Genomic DNA, 11,236 nt, shown 5'->3' on the forward strand with positions numbered 1-11,236 from the left:
AAATCTGTGCTTGAACAGTTATTATATGAATTATCAGCATTCTTATCAGGCGCACAAATTTCTGAACCAGATTTTTAAGTTTCCGCAACTTAGAAAAAATAAGTTGAGAAAACATTTTTACAGTGCATCATTTTTGAGGGACATTTTTAACACTTGGTTGATGTTGAGGCACTGTACAGTCTAGTATATTTATGTTTGTGCGTGTGTGTGCCAATGAGACTGAAACTGCCATGTTAGTTAATTGTTAATTAATGATATAACTCAGTCATGCTCATTTTCCCCATTTACTTAACATACATTCCTTTTCTTAAATGTTTTCATAATTATGCATTAGATATGTTTAAATCGGTTCTGGATAGCGCTGACTGCTGTTCTTGTTACTTGCAATGCAATGCAATCCTTATATTAAAAGTTAAAAGTCGCACACACACATTTCAATAGTTCATATTGCCATGGTGATCTTCCTATGGGGAAAATTGCCGCCCATTATAAGACTAAATGCACACAGAACAATAGTTCAACCTCCATCATACCGCGCAGAGACACAATGCACAAGATGTGTAAAGGAACAGCACGTACGCATGTGAGTGTGTGTATTATCAGAGACAGAGAGTCAGACTGCCACGACCTTAGTTTAACCTCATGGCATAGCTGTCTGAATGTAGCAGATGGCACAGAACTGAATGCGTCATGATCTATCATTCACTTTCCCCCCTTCTCTCTTTTATTTTCCTCTCCCCCTCCCTTTTTTCTGCTCATTTCTTCTGAAACCTCAGTTACCTAGTAAAGAGCCAAGATACATCTATATCTATAAGTCACCTCAGGCCTGGGAAAGATATATGAAAATGCATCTAATTAACTGAACTACACCACATTGGCATGACTTAAATGCCACCAAATCTTTTAGCCTTGATTTAAAAACACTTTCTCTGAACGTTAGAATCATTTGCAAGGGAACAAACGCAATTAGACCGTAAAAGCAGACAAGTGAGTGGATAAGTTTACCTGTTTGCAGTCGAAATAATAACATATTCAGAGTTTGTGTTGACCGCAGACATCATTAATTTTAACCCGAAATCTGTTCAAAACACCCAGTGATTTTAGGATGATAAAACAGGAAGTGCTTAAATTGTTACATTAGATCAACCCTGCAATATAAGATGGTAACAGCAAAAAAATATGGCAGAATATAGAGTTTGATCTATAAATCGCAACAGTGAATCATATTCAAATATTACTGTTTTCCACACGTTTATAGATTTTGCGTGCAGCTTGCTCTGATTTGACCCCTACGTTTAAAGCATGCTGCGTAACCAGCAGTGCCACAATATTGTATTATTTCAGACATAACCCTGACATATTTGACAGAATTTTGAGTAGATAGTGGATAAAAAAATGTCCATTGTAAATGAGAACTGTTTATTCACTATTTTAAAAGCATCTCAGGTGCAGAGCAGTAAAGAGAAGCTAAAATATCAATATTTTGGATTTGATTCACATTATTGGTAATGTCATAATTCCCATACATTTTGGTTATTTCATCGTTTTCATAATGTCTTTATTGTTATAATAAAATGTGGAATAGTGATATAAAAAATGAGCAAGGATAGCCATACCACTGCTTAGTACTTTAAGAATGGAGAAAAGCATGATCAATAGAATATTTCCAGTCACTGTTAAAAAGAATTTAAGCAACTGTTCACCTCATGCCTGCATTAATTTTTTCTGGCATCAGTCTCCTCCTTTCATCTCCCACAAGAGGATTCGCGCCTGTACATTACGGACAGCAAGTGGTGACATTCCGAAAATCTGTCATAGATGATTTAGCGTGACCTTCGGGATTGGATGACCACACTTGCGATCAGTTACGGATTATTGTTTGTGCTCTGCCAACAGATAAGGATGCTGTAATGTGTTATGATCATGGTCCCAAGCAGAAAGACACGTAACAATATCTGCTGAAACTGTATTACAGCCAGCTGCCTTTTAATGTACAGAATGTCTTTTTTTTGCATGGTAATAGATGCAAATGAGATTGATTTATCAGCACTTCGGCAAGTTGCAGCCAAAACATTTGCATTAATCTGAGCTACCAGGCAATTAAGGTGTCCATGTTTGGCTTTGCTCAGTGTGGGTGTATGTGTGTGAGAAAGGGCTTTAAATTGATATTTTGGGGGGGTGGTCTTTATTGATCTTTATTTATACAACCTCCTATTATTCTCAAGACATTTCTTAGTTGAAACAAGGATGTTCTTCTATTATTTGCCACAGTAAGGCCTGCAGGATCTGTTAGAATTGCAACATCCATCCATCTATCTGCAGAAAAACCTGCAAAGATATTAGTCATTTAAAGTCATTTAAAATATTCATTTAAAATTGTCCACTATATACTGTAGTCAGGGTATAAAATTAGATTTTATGGATGAAAACAAGGCTTAGGGATAGACTTACAATCCTTTAACTCACAACAGACTCTATGCATGCTGTCTGTTTACGTATTTTGGTTTTCGGTTATACTTTATTATGGTAGTCCACTTTAGAAGTTCTACTAACTACAGAGACTGTTAGAGTAGGTTTAGGGCTAGTAGTTACAAAATCTTCCAGTGGAGTGATTTCTTATCAAATGATGTGGTAGTAAACTCAGTGTCAAACAAGTGCACAAGCACATCAACTAATTATATAAAATGTTTAATTTTATAGCAGAATATACTATACCGTTTAACATTAGCTATAGCAAAAATAACATTTTAGTATATTTTATTAAAACGTAATATGTTAATGCGTAATACGTAATGTGTTAATAATAAGTTCCAGAAGCTGTAAATTCTGGTAATGTAAAGGTGGATTGAATTAATGTTGCGGTGGTCACTGAGGCTAAACGAAGAAGCGGTCGTTCATCGAGTCCATTGGCATCCATCCCTTGTTTTCATTCCCGTCAAATATGAAATATGACACTACCATAAGGTCTAATGCTATTTGTAAGCATTATCTCGCTACTCTTGAGAGCTCAGTTTTGATTGGTCAGTCGCACCAGCCAGCAGTCTGATATATCCTAATATTTACTGTCATCCAATAGCAATGGCATATATCGGATCACTCATGACTCATGACAGTAACTAAAAACACCAAGCTACCAGAACATGCCTCTCATATCACACCACAGACTCATACAAAGTCTCTATCAAATATTTGTATTGATATGTATGTATGTATACGCACACACTTTGCTTGCACTTTGTCGATTCATTCAAACACGACTGACACCATCTTGCATATACAGGAAAATTAATCTATGGTAAAGTATCCATACCAATTGATGTTGTGGTCCTGATAACCGATGGGAATTAGTTTTCTGAGAATGACCAGCTGCTGTCCAGATATCATGAATAACTGAAAAAAAACCCATGGAAATCAAATCTACTTATTTGTACCATTTACTAACGTACCCCTGCTTGATGTCCTGTTCCCATAATAATTGATTTAAAAGATGCGTTAAATGTATGATGTTTTCCCACATTAAATTTGTTATTGTTTGTAGCATGTCAAGGCTCATTGCCCCCATTTATTCATAAAAGCATCTCCTTCAGCTCTAATGCATGAATTCATTATTTTTGTCCTTCCTCAATCAAAACGAATGACTGTTTCATTCACATTCATGTATTCTCATTCAGCGATAATCTCCTAATGAAGTGCTCAGTAAAACCAGCTCTAGTTTATTGGGCCTCTGCAGGGCCCGTAGTGACCAGCTGGACGGGTCAAGTGCACCAAATGTGCTTACGGTTGCTATGGAAGTGTTCTTAAAGAGGTCACCTTAGAGATGGAAGAAAGGAATGGAGACGTGATAAAAAAGAAAGTTCTGGTTAGATGAAACTCATGCAAATGGTACTGCCAGGAGTGGGTAGGAGGTGAAGAGGAGAGTGGGAGAGAGAAAAAGAGGGAACGAGAGTGTGTGTGAATCTCAATGACTTATTGAAGTGAGTCTAATTAATCTCTTAGTAGCTCTCATCTTTCCTCCCGATGCCCCAGGGACACAATGTACCCTGTATGTGTATGCATGTGTGTGTATGTGAATGCATGTGTTTTTGGTTCGAGGATTAACCTTAAGACCGTCGAAGCAGAAATGCACCCTGGGTGGCACATCAAAACACAAGCACCCCATGTCAGCAGAAAAAAAATCACTTTGGACAGTGTGTGTCTGTGTGTGCGCTGTAAATGCATATGTGCCGTTAAGTGTTTATGGAAGCGTAGGGGAACACAGAGACTATTTCTTGAATTTCTGCATAGAGCTTAACGCTCTAATGTACAATTGCACAATCCAGCTGGACCTGCGTGACTCATTTAGCATTGACTCAACAAGAACACTATACTTCACAATAAAGACATTATGGTATTTCCCCGAGAACAACTATAATAGCCTACCTGGAGAAACATTTGATACCATTTCCATTTACCTCAGTGACTGTCAAGGGGCGCTGGAAGTATGTGATTTGACATCCATCTTTTTCTCATGGGACCACAGAACTTGTCAAGCAAAATGTCAATCAAACTGCCATGACAAAAAATCTACAGCCTAGCTTAAAGAAAATATGAAATATATTTAAAAAGAAGTCTTTTATGCTTTTTAAGACTGTAAAAAACTGTAAAATTAGCAATATTGTAAATATGTCCATTTAGTATAAATATTTTAACGTATTTTAAAACCACCTTGCGATGGCAAAGCTGAATTTTCAGCAGCTATTATTTCAGTGTCACACAATCCTTCAGAAGTCATTCTAATATGCTGATTTGGTTCAAGAATCTCAATTCCGATTGGCTCATAATAGACAAAAGATGCTTTTTTTCAAACAGATGGTGTAGCTACAACATATACCAGCAGGGGTTAAGAGGGTCAAGCTAAACAGACCTCAAACCTTGCGCCCCTTGTAGAAATCAGCCTAGTTTTTTTGTGAAACATGAGCATTAGACTAGTAACGCATGTATAGTTTGTAATATAGAAATTCACACACAAATTCTCATAATGTTTCAATTTTGACTCTAAGGTCTATATTCTTCCTATCAACAAATTCCTGTTACCCATTACATTTAATTACTGTATGATCTCAAAATCTCCACGTTTAAATGGTGTCCATTCATCACACTCACACGTTATCGGCTGATCGGAGCTTCCCCAATTATCTATTGGCGTATCCAGGGTAACCCTCTTTCAAATGTACGGAGGATGATTTTTTTTGTATGCCATCATCCCCCATCCCTTTGACAGGCATTATAAAAGAACACAGCTGATTGTGGACAGAATAACAGCATATAAGTTTGATTACGCTAATATCATTGTGATAAAACTAAGAAACAGGATTGGACACAAACGATGCAATCAGTTGTGCAATACCAACAATATCACTTATGCATATTCCCATCCACAATCATCTGCCTCAATGATTTAGCACACGCATCTTTTGTCTGCTCAGTTGCACATAACACAAGTCTGCCTGACAATAACCAAGATCTTATTTTCTTTCTCTTATTTCGTCTTATCCTGCTGTCTCAAAAAAATCAACATGCTGCCTCCCAGCCAATTTCTACTCACACACACACACACACACACAAACCACACGTTCTCCTTCACTGAGTGAAATGTACACAGTATTACCATCTGGACAACAAAGAATCCTTACAAGGCGAGGCTGGACACCATCTCCCTCTTACAAAATATGCATAGAACAAATAGGCATGTCATTGACGTATCAGCTTTTAAAACCCATTTTGATTGGCTGAGCTGTTGTCAAGTATAATAATAATAATCTGACAGGTCAAATGTATTTGCTATTACTCTACTGTCTAATATACCTGTGCCAAATAAATCAAGGGCAGCTGTTTTGCTTACAATCTCTCGCTGGCTGTCTCTGTTTCTGTTTTTCTGAGCATTCGACTCTCTCTCCAAGTCAAAACCAACACCGCTTTATTGACATGACTGTAAGCATTACAGTATTGCTAAGGCATTCGAGTACTAACATAGCAGAAAGTAAAACGGGTTAAAGTGCATCGATGAATGTGCTCGTGATGCACGCTGCATGTTGAGAAGTCGTATATATGCGTTTACATAAAACACACTCAGATGCAGACACACACATACAGGCCTACACCTTCAGAGCAAATCAAAATGACCTCAAGCTTGATTCTTGCTGCCTGCCACTAGACAAACATGAGTCATTCTCAGATAGTTCTTCCAGCAATCTTTCAGGAATTACTGTAACACACAAACACTTGCACACAGACGGCTATGTAAAACTTAAGTTATACAGCGGTGGCAACAACAAAAGATACGCCTTTAGATGTTGATAATCTCATTTAGCTTGCTGTAGCTATGAAAGATTATGTGGTTGGTTGCACAGTATTTACATCCTTTGCATCCCCTTTTCTACAGTCTGTTTGGCTATTAGTCTTTTGTGAGTCCTTGTAAGTCTTGTGCTCGTGCATATGTGTGTGTTAGTAACTGTAATGTACGCACACACAAACACACACACATTTGTTTCACACTTTACTGTAGGTGTCTGCATGGTCATATAAACTTTTGGCTTGAGTAAACTCTGTAAGGTAGAGTGTGGTCTATGCCACCATAGATATAGATAAATTAATTCATTCATTAAAGACAAAACAGTGACTTAATAATTAGGCTATATTGTTCTCACCGGGAAAAATGTTCACCACCAGAAAAATGACAGCGCTAATGCATGCTCGTTCATTTTAGAAAGTCGCCGCCCCATTAAAAAAAAAATCATGTTTTTTCTTCCATTCTTCTGGGTAGACGTTAGGACCGCGCAGACTCAACGGCTGGAGCGATATATTACTCCAGTATACGTGCCCTAAACAACGGGGAACGGGGGATCGAGCCGGAGATTATCCAGCTGACGACTTTTTGCACTTCTAATCCAAAGGAGCCCGTGTGAATGGAGTTTACGAATCCCTTCTTCAACACTAAGCACATTTTATCCACTCAGACCATACCTTCTCCGGCCGCTGAAAGTGCGTGGCTCACTTTTTTGCTTTTCCCGTGGAGGAGGACCCTCTGTTGATCTTATATACCACTCTCTCTTTGTGCGCCCTCCCGGTTCTCCATTCGCCAGACGCGGAGCGGAGCCGCATCACCATCATCATCAGCGCTCGCGCTGCCTCTGTGTCTCTGCGCCTGCAGCCAGGACCCGCGTGCCCTGCTATCCCACCACCATGAATTCGGATATTAACATGTACTTGGGGCGAGAGAAATCGGGGATCATGCGAAAGAGAGCGCTGTTACTCAGGAAAGGCTGCAGTTTCGAAATAACGAGGTGAGTGGATATAAGGGGAAGGGGGTTTCTTGTGGGGAGTGGGCATTTGCAGCACACCGCATCATCCGGTTACCGGATGGCTGGCTTGTAAATTATCGCGGCGGTGTGTAGGGCATCTGAGATAGATGTGTTTTACTCAAGTGTGTGGGTTTGGACGAGCTTTCGGGGGGATTTGGCATGGACCGGCAGCATATTAAAGGGTCTTAAGGCTGTCGCTAGGGATCTCAGAGTCAACATAGCTTTATTGGCGTAATTGTAAGCATATATTGCCAGAGCATATACAGCACTCAAAGTATTGAAATAGGCAGAAAATAGAATGGAATAGGAAACATATAATACAGAATATATATATATATATATATATATATATATATATATATATATATATATATATATATATATATATATATATATATATATATATACACATACACACATATACATATATATATATATATATATATATATATATATATATATATATATATATATATATATATATATATATATATACACATACTGTTTTAAAAGGGAGTCTAAAGCGAGTCTTGGTCCATTAAGCACTGAGACATCAGCCTCCAACAGCAATAACTCATTTTTTCCATCGGGATTCCCTGTGAACAGCTGAGAGGGGATCCGGGTTTTCTGCAAAACAGGAGGTGTACTCAGACAGCTATATGCTATTATTCTTTCCTATAAATGCGTACCTCAAATATCGACCCGTTGTTCCCGTATCTGCAAGAAAATTGTGTTTTCAGTGTCCCGTTTGTTTCAGTGAAAGTGAAAGGATATAACGATAGCAGTCTTAAAGCTCGTGCTCAGTGATGGCAGTGCATCAGTGTCAGACGCACCAACACAAACGCCGGTGGTTTGGCACATGAGCTGTAGTGTGTCTGTGTGACAGAAATAGAGAAATATAGAAAGAGAGGGAGCGAGATAGAGGTCACACCCCATTTTGGCCTCTCGTCTGTGTTGGGACCATCACGGTGTAGACTGCAGTGTTATGCTGAGACAGTACTTTATGTACAATACAGTATGTAAGCACATTTCTACTGAACCTTAGGTAACTTTGAAATGAGAGGCCCTGTATGCACGGTATAAATCGCAGAATCATTCCATCCAAACAGATTACTTCATGTCACTGATTCATTCAGGAACAAACCAAGGGACTGGCTTTTGAATGATTCATTGAATCTTCTACTCAACTGAGTTGTTTAACGACACCGATTCATTCATAAATGAATGCATCTGAATATGCACATTTCATTACGATATTGCAGCACCCAGATCACCTACTGCATCCGTACTGAATTACGGCACGAGAGAGGATTTCGTAGAATTTATATGTTTATGTGACTCTGGACCACAAAACAAGCTTTATGCATCGTCTGAAAGATGAATAAATAAACTTTCTATTGATGTACGGTTCGTTAGGATAGCGCAATATTTGGTAATCATTTGAAAATCTGGAATATGTGGGTACGAAAAAAAATTTAAATACTGAGAAAATCACCTTTAAATGAAATCAAGTTAACAATGAATACTAATCAAAAATGACGTACAGTAGGAAATGTGCAAATTATCTTAATGTGACATGAGCTTTACTTAATGATTTCTGGAATAAAAGAAAAATTGACGCTGTTTTGTAGTCATTTTGACCCATACAATGTATTCTTGGCTACCGCCACAACAACTTAAGCCACTTAAGATCCAAGGTCACACATAAGTTAACAAGAGGTTACATGACATTCACAACATGACAAATGTATTGCATCCAGATAGCATTCATCCTAAATATATATATAGAACACACTTTTTAACATTTACAAGGCACTTATTCAAAATAATTACTCAGATGTGATTTCAGACCAATTATGCCGTTATTAAATTTAATCCTTTACTGCATAAAAGCAGCTTTACAGAAGCAAGAGTGCTGTTGGTCTGAGCGTCACCACAGCTGTGATTATCCGAAGGACTCGCCGTTAATTATACAGAAGCATGAAGTCTGTGTGACCGAAAATGGCTAATATCTTTGATATTAGTTCTTTGGAATGTGCCTTATTTTTAATAAAAAGTTCCACAAATCCCTTCCCATACTAACCACGAATTGCACACATCCCAAACAAGCAACAAATTACTCCTGCGGACAGACTTATTGTGCTCAGACAAGGACATTGATGAGGAGGAGAATGCATCAGCCTCTAACGACGTGTAGGCGAGAGGCCCACCGCTTTCGTTTCATTCCTCCGTAATGCTTTATCGCGAAGACATTTTTTCTCAAGTGGCAGAGGATAACTCGATCGTTCGGTTGTTTCGAAGGCCACACGCAAACACAAATGCACGGGATTGCACGTCTATTTACATAGAAGGTCTGGTGAAACGCTCTGAGATTGTCGAAGGCTGTTCACGAAACATCGCCGTCCATTATAGAGTTCTAGTGGTGCGTCTGTAACAGCTGTTCTATTTTGCTCATTTGCTTCCTTTTTTTCTTCTGTAGTGAACTCTCTTCTTTAATTACAAAGTCCTCCTTTCTCTCTCTCTCTCTCTCTCTCTCTTACAAGGTCCTCTCTGTGCTCTTTCATGCACCATTTATTTTGCTCTCTCTTATCTGCTTTCTTTTGTAGCTTCTCTGTCAGGAATTAGTTGTAAACATCTCTAAAGGGTACTTTAATTTCCTTCACATTATAAATCATTCAGATACCTGTTGTTTATTCTCGTCTTTTTCAGTCGTTCATAAAAGACTAGTTAAACAAAATCGAATATAATATTAAATTAATAATAATGAAATATATTAAATATCAATAGACACAAATATGCAATAACACTACAATAGATCCCAATAATGTGATCATGCAGAGCATAGCAGAGTGTTTTATAACCATTTCTTTATTTTAACTAGAGGAAATGTACTCTCGTGGTTTTGACAGTTGGTTTTGTGTTACCTGCTTCCTTTGTACAGTCGCCTTGAAAAGGAGGCAATAATAATGGACTGCTTACATTATCCTACCGTTCAGTTCACGGTTAAAATAGATAAAGAGGCACGAATACGTTAAATAACAAAATAAATACTTCTGTATCATGAGTAATGCATCATGTTAATAATCACATTTTAATTTTGTTTAATATTTTTTATAAACAAAATGTTTGGTTTAATTTTGAATTCATAAATGCATTTTATTTAAATAGAAAAATGCGTCTGTGTTTAACTTTTTAGTGTCGGCGTACGACTTTAAAATCCCTAAAAAGAAAAAGTACACAGATTAATCGTATAATAATAAAAGTAAAATGAATGCAGAAATCTATGGTTTGGTTTTCACCTGGGCTTCTGAATTTCATTGCCAAGCCATCTAATGCTGAAACTAAAGTTTTTACCGAACAACCAATCAAACGCGAGCCTGCATACTTTAGTTCTTTCTCTGAAAGCGAGAACGATGAGCTTCGAAATGAGAGTGAGAAAGTTCATGGCACCGTTCAGAGTGTTAGGGTGGAGATGACACTGCGTGACTCACACACGAGTGTGAATGTGTTTATACTGAGGGGCCGAGCGCAAACTCATCCAGTAACCCGAGCGTGTGTCCCTGTGTAGTATCTCACGAATCTCATTTGAATCGATAGGATCGCGCCTCCGAAGAGACCATCAGACAGAAGGACGAAACCGTCTTTCTCTTCTTCTTTCTCTTTCTCTCTTTGGCTTGTGCGCAGCTAGCACCAATCTGATAATACTAGCGCTACAGCTAACACTAATCACTCTCAGCTGTGCGGTCTGCGTGTGCACGAGCACAACCTCTTCATTTGCAGAGAAAAATAGACGGAAATCAAGCGGAGGAATAAAAGAAAGAGCGCCGCTCTGATTACAGCCCTACGTAAACTTTCATTCTGCGGCCACATATGCTTCCATTTAAGGTTTAAAGACG

The 11,236-nt window shown here is 38.2% G+C and overlaps 1 protein-coding gene across 4 annotated transcripts in view; it reads left to right on the forward strand.

Moving 5' to 3' along the window:
- Positions 1 to 6,817: 6,817 nt before the first annotated feature.
- garnl3 (GTPase activating Rap/RanGAP domain like 3) overlaps positions 6,818 to 11,236 on the forward strand; it is a 57,535-nt gene continuing 53,116 nt past the window's right edge. For 2 of the 4 annotated variants that reach the window (XM_043240066.1, XM_043240064.1), the window contains exon 1: positions 6,819 to 7,322. In XM_043240066.1, coding sequence (XP_043096001.1) covers positions 7,222 to 7,322 — 101 coding nt within the window. In that variant the 5' untranslated portion in view covers positions 6,819 to 7,221. Of the gene's footprint in view, positions 7,323 to 11,236 lie in introns of all 4 variants that reach the window. The other 2 variants (XM_043240068.1, XM_043240063.1) reach the window with 2 other exon arrangements.

The sequence above is a fragment of the Puntigrus tetrazona genome, chromosome 5 (genome assembly GCF_018831695.1).
Source record: "Puntigrus tetrazona isolate hp1 chromosome 5, ASM1883169v1, whole genome shotgun sequence".
Taxonomy (NCBI): domain Eukaryota; kingdom Metazoa; phylum Chordata; class Actinopteri; order Cypriniformes; family Cyprinidae; genus Puntigrus; species Puntigrus tetrazona.